We start from the raw sequence: 12,811 nt of genomic DNA, 5'->3' as shown, positions 1-12,811 counted from the left end.
AGTACCACAATTCTAATAAACTACCTGACCATTGCATAACCAACATCACTTGTAATAAATCATCTGATAGAAAAACGCATTTTATTAAAAACTTCCCGTATCGCATCAAATCAGAAAGTCATTTAAATAATTGATATCACCAGTGAGTACGTATAGTGCAATGTACGCAGCGAATTCTTTGCCAATGCATATTGATTGGCAAATATCATCTCTAAGGCTGGAATACGGTGGCAGACACAGCGGGGTACAAAATCGTCTTTTGTATCTTTTGAAAGAGTTTGTTTTAGTTTTAAGAACAAATAATATACCTTTATTAAGGTGAAAATTTATGAATTGCAAGATGATGAGTATAAGTAATGATTTCTGAGGATACGTATGTTTACTTATGTATGTAAAAGTTTTTGATAAAACTAAGATTTCTTTAAACACTAGCTGCTCCTCGTGTTAACCAGGTAGTCCTAAATAACCTTCTATATCCATTCTCAAGCGTACATGTAATATACATAGTTAAGTATACAGTGATGGCGAAAGAACCAAACAGGAAGACAAACAGTAACTTTCGCATTTATTATATTAGTTTCTTAATAGATCGTTCTATTTACAATTCACAAAACCACATACTATTCGACCAGTTTTCCCTAACCAAGTTCAGTTTGAAGATTCGACTCTAAAGTCACGAGTATTTTATTACCTCATCTATGTTTGATTGTTATTTCATGTTTAAAGTGCCACCGAGTCAGGGCCACTGTAAACGTGAAATATTGGGTTTAAACCATTTGATAGGCTGTAAACACTGATTTATCGTCTAGTGGTAATGGAATAACCTTTTCTAAAGCGTTTTGCAATGGCTCAGGAAATAGCTTTGAATGTCTAGGACTAGTAGGTACTAGGCACTAGCAGATTCATGGAGTTTCTTACCGGTTCTTCTCCATAAGACCAACTCTTTGAAACCGTGCAACTAGCTTGTCGTTTCGAAACAGCTTTTATAGGCCTATTTGAAAAAGAAATTACTTTGACTTTGAAATTCTATTGATCAATGGTCAATTTCAATATTTTATATGTATAATATAAGGATTTTGTACTTGACTTAGTTAACTATATAACCAATTGTAAATAAGTATCAGCTAACTCCGGGGATATTTGACGACAGTTTTAAACTATAATTTATACTGAAAATTAAAACAGTAGATTAAAAATAATGTGTAATTTACACTGAATCATAACAGGAAGAAATACGCGATCAAAAATGAAATCCGAACCTATAGTTTTAATAAATCACAGAACAAATTAATTGATAACGATCTTTCATTTTCACATGTTCGCTTTTCCGCTTTCCGCTCGCGTCGCTCCACGAGAGCGGTTCCGCGGAAAAGTGCGCGGAAATCGAATGGAATTCCATTCCCTGGTGATTCTTACACGGATAAATTTCCAGTTGGCGGGGAAACGCTGAAATTTCACGTTTCACTTATCTTCCATGTGGAATATTAAAGTTTTGTCTAGAATTTCACAATTTTCTCATATACATAGTTCTATATATATGTGTTCGTACGTGTGTCGCGTAAAATTTTATCATTCGGTTTTACGAGCCGCGTCGATGTTACAGTTATTGTTTTTTTTTTTTTACTTTTTTATGTGGAGTGTGTTATCGTTTTTTCGAGAAGGATTTGAATTCATAAATATATAATATTCGTTTAAGTTTGAGCTACAGGTTTAGCGAAATGTTGCCAGTTTTCACGGAATAAGTTGGCTTAGAAGAAGTTTGCGTGTTGAAAGTTAGATGTTGTATTTTTATTACACGAAACGTGTTTGGTTTTATATTTTTAGCGTACAATAGATACTTAATTCTTCAACGTCCATGAATTACTTGCAATCGAAAGTTTTGTATTGCTTATTATTTCGATATTATCGATGATCGATGATTAGTAGGTATCGCATATCGCATCGGTATTTGCATGAGAATCAGGAGAGGAACTAACCAAACCAATTAATAAAGTACAAGTGCCTGCTGACAGTTGAAATTACCTAAAGCTACATTCCTACTAATACAATTTTAAAGATATTATGTAGATACCTAACTCGTACCAGATATAAGCATATATTGCCAAAACAACTATAAACAATACCTGTTCCCAAAAACAAACCAACACTAGTAATAAAATAGTAGATACAATATTCATTCATCAAATAGCAAAGCAATAGTGTGAGACAACTGGAAGCGCCGCGACACACAATATAAGAGATTTCCATAAATCCACGTGTATAGTAACGTATTGTAAAGGCAGCCTAGAGCGTTTAACCAACTGGATAAGGCGTGAAAAAATACTATGCAAAAAAGTCTGCCAAAATACGCACGAGGTCTGACGCAGAAAACAGTAACAGCTCAATGGTCATGCCATTTATGATCTACCTAAAGCTAATTTTCCTAGAAACAATCAAAAATACTGTGGCCATACATGTCATTAGTCGATAGAACCCACTACATTTTTGTTCTGATTCTTTCGCACATATCAAATTTGACAAAAACAAGCTTAAACCTATATACACATGTGCGATCGGCGTTTTCGTAGTCCTCTCATGTCAGGCATCTCCAGTCACCGGAATGCTCTAAGAAATGCAATAAATCGCACGTTTTTACTGTGCCCTGCTCGTAAACGTATTGCGACACGCGATATTTACCGATACGCCGCCACTACACGATACGCCGCCACTCCACGATACGCCACCACTACGCCACTGACACGAGTACACCGCAATCTTGTCGATAGATTTAGTTTGGTACAATTTTAGGCGGTTTCAAACTGGGTGTCTTGTTGATATTGCATGTGAACTGTCTGGGTGCTTGTAGGACATGCAAATAATGCGCTTTGGATGCTGTTTAAGTTTATGAAGTACTTTTCTAAAAATAATGATGATGATTAATGTAATTAATATGTTCTATAGGACTTATTTTAGACTTATTTGTTTACTTGGTTGACCTGGGAAATTAAATAATAATTATTTGTTTCGTGATTTCGGCTCAATTGACTCGGAGCTGATATCGTAACTATTTTGCCAGCTAACACTAACGTATTTATGCAAAATATTGTCTTTCAAATTATATCATGCTAGTTAATAAATTCACTTATTAAACACCAACAATATTATCCGTAAGAACTAAAAAAACGAACTGAATTTTTATTATAATATGCGAGGAAGTTTAAATATTCAAGTTTATGAACGCGACTCGGAACTTTGCTCCATAATCCATAACGTATAATTATGAAGTTCAAAAAAATATAGCCGTGGTCTTTTTCTTTACATTTTTACACTCAAGAGAGTTTTCTGTTTTTTCCTTATATGTAAATACTCTTTAAAATAAAATAACTTTTTGTAATACGCTAATGTTATTTGAATATAATGAAAATTAATATAATATTTACAAATATGCTTTCCTTACCTATATCGGAGAGATAACATACATTAACTTATATTATTTTCTACTTCCACACGTTTTCTAAATACAGGTCCATATGTATACTAAAAAAGGATAATTTTCTTAAATCGCTTTAAAATAAATTGGATTCCGTGCAAACACGGTCAGTTTTTCATGATTTTTCAGCGCTCGCCGCCGATGCTCCTAATATTCAATTTGGGCAGGAAACTGAATTTAGCAGGAAGATGAGCTATTTTTAACCGACTTCAAAAAAGGAGGTTCTCAATTCGACCGTATTTTTTTTTTTTTTTTTTTTTTTTTGTATGTTTGTTACGCGATTACTCCGCCAGTTATTAATCGATTTTGATGATTCTTTTTTTGTTTGATAGGATATACTCCCGAGGTGGTCCCATAGTCATCAGGTCAGGATCTGATGATGGAAACCCTGAGAAATCGAGGGCAACCTTCGAAAGTTGTAGGCATACATAGGGTAAAAACTTGACACTCAGGTGTACGCCTAAAAGCACTATTCAACTGTGAAGATTTGGAGCTGACCTGATGATGGAGACCAGAGAGGGTCGAGGGAACTCGACAACTGAATATGTAAACTACCTCGTGTTTGGGCTTAAATTATTTGTATTGACAAGACCTTTGCAACAGTGAAGGTTTGGAGCTGACCTGATGATGGAGACCAGAGAAAGTAAGTCGAGGGAACTCGACAACTGAATATGTAAAATACCTCGTATTTGGACTTATATTCTTTGTATTGATGAGAACTTCTCACTTGTATGGATAGTGACAACTATTCGTATCACTGAAAAGCTTTAAATAAAAAACTTTTTTACAAAAAAATTAAACCGACTTCCCAAAACACTAAAAAGCAAAAAAAAACTATTTTTAGGTGCATCGGCCTAGAAGTCGGTGGCAAAATTAACTTAGTAACATCCATTAGACACCGACTTCTAGGCCGATGCACCTAAAAATAGTTTTTTTTTGCTTTTTAGTGTTTTTGACAAATATTAACGAGACAATTTATTGTAAATGTTTCCTGAGGAAATGTTCGTCAAATGATGTTATTTAAATATGAGTTTAATGAATTTGATTATTTTTATTTTAAGACCAGCTTCTGCCAGCGGTTTCACTCGCCACCTGTGGGCACAACTCATGATATCAAGTAGCCTGTAGCACTGTAGCCTAACACCGAAACTTTGCAAATCGGTCTAGGAGGTAATTCCAGAGATTAAAGCATTCCGAAAAAAACAAACACACTCTTCAACTTTATAATATGGACGTATAAACCCTTAAATAGAACAAATAATTTCTCCCAACTATGTAACTACTAACGTCGTAAGTCAATCAAAAACAACAAGATTTTATTCCTCGCCCCAATTCAAATACATAGACCAATATTCCAACATCAAATACAAATACAAGTCACTTAACGCGCCGTACAATTTTATTAACAATCAGGTTTTACGAGACTCAAACCGTTGCGATACACTTAGAGTCACACTGCAAACTTTAAGTCGGCCGACTGTTTGTTCGGGCTCATAAATCAGTAGAGAATGAATGGCAGTGCACTCATAACAACGATCAGGTATTTGGCCGGTATCAGACCGACTGAAAACTTTGATTAAATTTACGATTTTATTATTAAAATATTTTTTACAACCATGGGGCGAACTCTTGACCGACTGTTTAAGCCGAGTCTGCGTGTACTCTTACTCGTACGTGACTTCCGTCATTTTAACTCCAGACACTAACGTCTCGTGAATAAAAAATACTGCATTAGGTATTCTCTGTGGAAGTAAATTTTACTGAAAAATAAAATGGGTTGCCAGTTAAAGTGAATATTGAAGTGGAATGGCTGTGTGGGTCTTAGTGATCGTCGCGTGCGCCGCAGTGGCAGCCACCAACAAAGACGAGGTAATTGTTTTAAGCCCAAAATTGCAACACAGCTCCAAAAATTTGGCAACAATACATGTCCTGATAACGAACGCATACATGTAAATGCTGAAAAGATAAAAAACTATACGATTTTTATTTCCAAGTTCCCTTTTTTGCGTTACATTTTATGAGATCTAAATTGCCTGGTTTTGCATTGTAGCGTGTTCTTGAAAACATTTTTATTTATTTTAATCGCTGCGAAATACAGTCGCTTTTGTTTAGTGCTAGTGATACGGTTTCGAGACAAAAGGAATGTTTTTATTTCTGTATCTACCGAATAAAGGCTTTGAAATTAAATAATGTTATGCGCGGGCTTGCATTGGGAAAAAGCAGGAAATGGCAAAATATTGCTTGCATTTTAATTACAATGAGAATTTCTTTTTTCAAATGTCGCTTTAACTATTGCATTTAACATACATGTAAAATGTACAAGAGCACTGATGATATTTTATGCATATAAAAATGCATCAGAGGACCAAAAATTTAACAGTAAACAATAACAGACGTTTACATTATTATTGCTGTATTAAATGAATGGACGTTTACCACAGACATAAAATATGTCGTCATTCAGCGACACATTTTGGAAATCTTTATATTTATTAGCAGTTTCATTGGTGGGAAGTCCATACACCCGTATAAAAAGTAGCCCAAAGCCTTCCTCGATAAATGTACTATCGAAAACTAAAAATAAAAATTGAATTGGCACAGTTATTCCTCAGATTAGCACATTCAAGCCAAAAACCAAACAAGCAGACTCTTCTGCTTTACAAAATCAGTATCTATTTACACAGATTTAAAAAAACTATAAGCCCTTATAGATTTTCTCAAGTCAAATTATAACTATTTTTCTATTAAAGATGCATTTCCAAGAAAACCGTCGGCTGGCGAAGGCCACGGTGGAAGCGCTGCAAGACTCCAAGTTCGATGAGGAGCTACTCTTCGACCTGAAGAAGGAGAACCAGGTGTACCTCAACCGCACCATGTCACTGGTCATCAAATATATTGTTAAACGGTAATGTTAAAGAAAACAATAATTTTGAAACTTGGAAAAAAATGCTTAGGCATTTCGCAGTTGGACAGTAGGACCATGGAAGCAGGCCAAAAAACTTTTATGGTCGACCGTTTCTTGGTGCAGTTTACAATCTGTCAGATAGTGCAAATGCAACCTTTCTTAGAAAATTGCTGTCAACTGCATAAAACATTCGGTACCATTATACGTTATAAACTTGCTATGGCCCAAACTTAATTGTATGTCAGGAACGACTGGCTCTCAAAAAATTAAACCTCACCCAATCCAAGACAGTGTTTGTCATATCTTATCCCTAGTCTACACTGTATATAAAACTACTAGTTTTCAAGAGTAGGTAAATCAGATCACTAGTTTAATAATCCTTCTATAAAAAAGCACGTTTTCACGTGTAAATCAGAACGAGCCAATAATTTCAGCAGCATTGTGTTCAGACACAAAGCAAGTTAGCTTCGATTATCTAAAATCGTGCTTGCCGGCAATTTCTCGAATATTCCATAGAATTTCGCAGTCCCAAAGCAACTATGGCATAAAGTTAGGATACACAGTGCTGGTAACATTATATTTCATGCTGGGACCATACAAACGGCTTACAGGCTTAGGATAGTGCGTAGTTACCACGGCAGTTACGCGTAAAATATTGATATCGAGTAACTGGATGCTGCAAGTTGTGCCTGTTAGGACGAAGCAAGGATCAATGTTATGGTTAGATACTATGTATATAGAGACATGGACTAAATATCCTTTCAGGAAAGGAATTATAAATTTTACGATTGTCAACGTAGTATTGCGATGCAGAGCTCTATAACATAGGTAGGTATTTAATAACCAATGATTAAATATGTGCCTAGTGGGCAAAGAACCAACCTCTCGAGTATGAGGGCGCGGGTTCGATTCCAGGTCAGGCAAGTACCAATGCAACTTTTCCAAGTTTGTATGTACTTTCTAAGTATATCTTAGACACCAATGACTGTGTTTCGGATAGCACGTTAAACTGTAGGTCCCGGCTGTCATTGAACATCCTTGGCAGTCGTTACGGGTAGTCAGAAGCCAGTAAGTCTGACACCAGTCTAACCAAAGGGTATCGGGTTGCCCGGGTAACTGGGTTGAGGAGGTCAGATAGGCAGTCGCTTCTTGTAAAGCACTGGTACTCAGCTGAATCCGGTTAGACTGGAAGCCGACCCCAACATAGTTTGGGGAAAGGCTCGGAGGATGATAATGGATGATTAAATATGTGCATAATCCACATTCGAGTTATTTAAAGAAATGCAATCAGTTTGCAATTTTTAACCAAAGAGCAACGAATAATTTGAACAGTAAAGACCATTTTTCGAATAAGTCAATCACACCATCGTATCTCCATACATTAGTTCCAAGATTGTAGGTACATCAAATAAGCATTCCCATTTTAAAAGTAGCTACTCGACTACCAATCTTCCATATGTATGAGCAAACATTATATTCCTCTTCTACTTTTGTACACCAAATAAGCATTTCCAAATTAAAAGTAGCAACTTGACCCCAATTTTCCATATTAGCAAACATTGCAGATTCCCCAACAGTTCCAAAATAACCAATAATTTTCTGCAGATCTATAATTTATCTATCCATTGTTTTTCGATTGTAGATTCAAAGACATTATTAAGGGCTCTGCACATAAAGCAACTACTACAGTAACTGGCGACTAGCTTTTTTCATATTTTAAAATGGGATTGTGCACTCATAGCAATGTTCCCACATAGAAACCTTTCAAAAAGTTATCAACTAAAGTTGCTCCGTGTTAAAATTCAATCGGTAGTCGCAAAATAATGGTTACGGATTTGTTATAGAAGTCCTCAGTTAATCAAGAGTTGTTGATATTTTGCTTGCAATTGCAGCGAGGTAGACAACTACCGCTCGAGGCGGACCGATGCCATCAGCCGACGGATTTATTCGTCTTTGATTATGAAGCTCATCGATATTGCGAAGGTATGGTTTTAACTTTTGAAGGAAATAGGTACCTACTCAGGAAACTATTATAAATGCAGAGATTATTTCATTTTTTAAAAAGTTTCAATGAAATAACTTCAATCTAAAATCGTTTAACTAAGTACTAATGATTGCAATAGAAGTCAAAGATTTATTTATTGCTGCAGTGTCCATAGATAAAAAAAAGATACTGGCGTAATTCCTTATTGACAAATCAATAGGAAGTGTTGTCAATGAGTTTTTAGAAGTTCTCATACAGTACGTACGAGTATATAAGACCTGTTATACACATTATAACTTCGTCCAAGACAGCATGAACAAAACAAAAGGACTCGATTATTATGCAACTAAGTAAGTAACTGCATTGCATACGAGAGCAGTTTGTTTCTGCATATCGAACTCGAACAATGCGCTCGGACTACAATAGCCAAATTATGAGAATATTACATTTTCAACAAAACTACTAGATGTCAAGAGTTTTGTTTCTCTCAGTGAAAACGCGTGGAAAGCTGATATTGAGATGACAGCAAAGTGAATAAAAAATCTTGGCCCTAAATAAAAGTCAAATAAAGAGTCTGATTAATCAATAGTGAGGCTCTCAGACCAAAAGGATAGTACCTACTCCTGACAGTAATAATATAATAACAACGCTTTGACACTATCGGATGGTTATGGCACAGTATAGCGGCACCGCAACAGCACGGCTCCACACCAGCATTTAAGTTGTCATTCAATTTAGAGCATTAAATCGTGTATATTATAATATATTTCGTAATGTCAATATGAAAAAGCCAACGGCGAGCAGTCAGCGCGCTTGCCGCTACCACACAACTCGACTCGCCGCCCGCGTGCTGCAAGCGAGCGGACCTCATGCGTACAGCGCGCCGACGGCGTGCTAATTACGCGCCGACTCCGAGCCGGCAGCGAAACAACGTCATTGCGTCGTGCTCAATCATAACTGTCTTAAAATAATATTGAGTTTGCGGTGACAGCAAGCTTACACCTCGCGGCCGGCGCGCGGACGGGGCGCGGACGGCGAGCTGGCACCTTGCGGACAACGCGTAGTTAGCGCGCTGGCAGCTAGCCGTAGTCTAATTCTGTTGCGGTGCTGCTATAATGTGCCATGTCCCTTATGCCCCCAGATTTTGCGAGAGAATCGCAAACAATTGACAACTACCGGTTCAAAAGATGAGATGTGTAACCCGGCGCGAAAGGTTTTTGTCCCTCGAAATGTGTTAGAGGAGATCAGCAGTTAGTTTTTCCACTAACAGTAGAATTCGCCATCATGGTCTCAGCAATAGGAGACCCTCTGCCTAAGCCTCCCCGAAAGATGGTCAAGTACCTACATATATAATCAAACTAATCCTTTCCTCCCAGGACCTCCCCCGCAACACGACAGCACAAGCCCGCATAGACACAGCACACCGCTACTACATGTCAGTAGAGAGCAGGGACATGCACGACCAGATGGCAGACGTGCAGGTGTTCCACGCGTGCGCGAGGCTCTACGATATCATGTTCACTGTAAGTACAATATACTATGAAATTATAATAATACTATAAAAAATACGAAGTCCGTACAGGGTACCATTCTTCCCTTTAGACACTAATTTGAAACCCTAAAAACAAATGGTAATAGGGTACCATTTTTATATACAATTTACAAAATTTTATGTCAAAAAAAAATTAACGAACGCATTGTTTTTGAAGTTTAGAATTTCAATCGTGGTTGATAAGGGGAACAAAGAATTTTGTTACCCCAAAATATTTATTATTTGTCAATATCCTCCATACAATATGTATACAAACTGACAAACCATCCATAGCTAGTTACAATGTCTATTTGTGAAGTAATCTCTGGTTGAACCGGCTTCACAACGCGACAGTGACGTTGAGAAATTAAGCCTGCCTGAAATGTGCTCCGGACTTTACGTACGAATACTGAGCTAAACTTCAAGTACAATGTTATCTATACTAACCTTCTTCGACCCAACATTTACCTTAAGTAACGCAAAATAATAAGGTGAGAAAAAAAATTGATTAGTAGGAGTATCCGCACACTGCATCATTTAAGTCGACCGATAATTTTATCAAGATCCTTAGGTACGGAAATGAATAGTAGTGCTCATATACTTAACGATCCGGTATCAAACCGAAAAAAAGTTTGATTAGATCCCTGAACTTCAGAATAAACTGTAGACCATTCAACATATCTATTAAGTCTGTGGTGCTGAATTTAAAGCATAAGAGGAATTGCATGAAAATAACAAATGAAAACAATTTCAGTTTCCTGTTAATTAATTATAGTTCGGCCATTCAGAGAATGCGTTCCTGACACGTCGCGATTGAACTGACGACGTAACTTTGCAATGGCGTTGCAGTTACGATAAAAATATTTTTGCTGGTTGTTTACCGTTTTAACAATTGAGGAGCATTAAAACAACATTATTATATCAATAATCAATGAATGTAGTTACGTCGTCAGTTCAATCGCGACGTGTCAGGAACGCATTCTCTGAATGGCCGAACTATAATAGACAGCTGTGCTACTGAAAAGTTTGTTCATAACCACTTCCTCTTTTTAACCACCTCTAGCTTCAATTTACTATTTAATTCTCATTATTTTCCTATTTTGGGACGATATTATGTGCTATATTTTCACAATATTACATTGATACTGTATTCTACTTAAAATATGTTATGTTAAACATGAAGATGTGGAAAGTTGAATATTTTTTTTACTTTTCGCATTACTAAATGGATTTTAATGACACCTTACAATAATGTTGCTCGTACTGGGACCACAGACTACTAATAGTCACTACTTAATTATTACATTAAAATATCACTTTTATCCTGCTGCATGTAAACGATCCCACGGAACCGTTTGCATAATCTAGTATGTCTTGAAGTGCGACCTTTTAGCTGACTAAATCTACATTGCAGGCTCCTCGAATCATAGCCCAACTGGGCAAGCTGGATGACCTGACGCCGAGGATACTGGTGCGAAAGCTGAAAGACATGGAGATCAAACCCGTGCATCTCGCAATTGCCTTACTTATACAGGCTAGTAGCCAACTTACTAATGTCATCTGCCTAGCCTTTTCCCAAAAATGTTGGGGATCGGCTCCCAATATAGCAGGATGTCAGAGTCTTATCTCATAGACCGACTGCCTATCTGACCTCCACAACTCAGTTACCCGGGCAACGTCATACCCTTGGTAAGGCTGATTTATCAGACTTTCTGGCTTCTGACACCCCTAAAGACTGCTTAAGACGTTCAAATGACAGCTGAGGCTGAGGCTTACTATCGTGCTTTCCGAAATACGGAAGAACTCGTCATGGCAAGATGATCACCCATGTACGGACTGACTGCGCCAAGCGTTGCTTAACCTGAGGATGACCCTTCGATTCTTAGACGTGATTTCTGCCTTCATTCTTCTTCTTCCTTTCTACAGTACCATCTCCGCCACACAGTGAACTTCGCGATCCACTCCAAGTCTCTGGACGTGCTGTCTACCAAGCCACAGATGGTGGGTCCTCAAGTGATCGACATGCTGAAGGCGCTGGCTGCTAGGATGCTGCCCATTGCTGAGCTGCTGGACATCCACCTGGCGCACTCCAGCCCTGCCTTCAAGGATACCTGTCCTAGCACCTGGCTTGGCATTGTTAATAATAAACAGCCTTGAAGTTTATGTGGTTTGGTTGGTTTCGTCTTTGATTTTGGAAGAAGAATTATGTTTTTGAAATGCCCTTTCTAAATAGCTATTGGCCTTTACCTGCCTTTATTTTGGAATTTTTGTTAGTTTGTCTTTCAAGCTTAAACTACTGGATGTATTTTGATGATTTGATGATACTTTAGCTTTGTTACCTATTTATTTTATCCGACTTCCTAAAACGAAGGTTCTCAATTTGAGCGTGTATTTATTTATTATGAAATATCAAATGAACTGACATGCTTCTTGAAAAAATATAAATATAAAGATATAGTGTGAACAAGAAACACTTAGCAAGGGTCGCTAAGTGAAGCGATGGAGCTTTCAGTAAGAACCCCCATGCCATACTGACAACAATGGGGGACTCAAATTACTGTCAAATGGTGTGAATTAATGTCATCGACTTTGAGGTCATGTCACGTTTCATAACGTTCGCTATGCGTAAGAAAATCATGAGAGTGCATTTTGGTGATTCTTGAAAAGTACGTTTAGTATATCTATACTGCTGATCCTGACAGTTCCATCTGCGTCTCAGGGGAACCACTTCCCATAACACGATAAAAAGTTGTTTTTCTCAGGCTCTAGAAGACTATCTATGTCCTGAACATTAAAATTGGGTTGGCAGTTTTGGCGTCAAAGCAGGATAGACACACAGTAACACAAGTAATATTGGTAATAATATTGGTAAGGATTACAAAAAAAAAAGGAAAAATATTAACCAAAACCATAGAAAAATAT

General features: G+C 37.2%; 1 protein-coding gene across 1 annotated transcript; it reads left to right on the top strand.

Annotated features, from left to right (window-relative positions):
- Positions 1 to 6,220: 6,220 nt before the first annotated feature.
- On the top strand, positions 6,221 to 12,052 carry LOC124642017. The gene is made up of 5 exons (XM_047180316.1): positions 6,221 to 6,374; positions 8,267 to 8,357; positions 9,735 to 9,881; positions 11,304 to 11,423; positions 11,816 to 12,052. The coding sequence occupies exons 1-5, from the start codon at positions 6,343 to 6,345 to the stop codon at positions 12,044 to 12,046; spliced, it is 621 nt and encodes a 206-aa protein (XP_047036272.1). The 5' UTR covers positions 6,221 to 6,342; the 3' UTR covers positions 12,047 to 12,052.
- The last annotated feature ends 759 nt before the right edge of the window (positions 12,053 to 12,811 follow it).

This window comes from Helicoverpa zea, chromosome 2 (genome assembly GCF_022581195.2).
Source record: "Helicoverpa zea isolate HzStark_Cry1AcR chromosome 2, ilHelZeax1.1, whole genome shotgun sequence".
Classification (NCBI taxonomy): domain Eukaryota; kingdom Metazoa; phylum Arthropoda; class Insecta; order Lepidoptera; family Noctuidae; genus Helicoverpa; species Helicoverpa zea.
The sequence above is the reverse complement of the archived record's forward strand: the minus strand, read 5'-3'. Positions and strand labels throughout refer to the sequence as shown.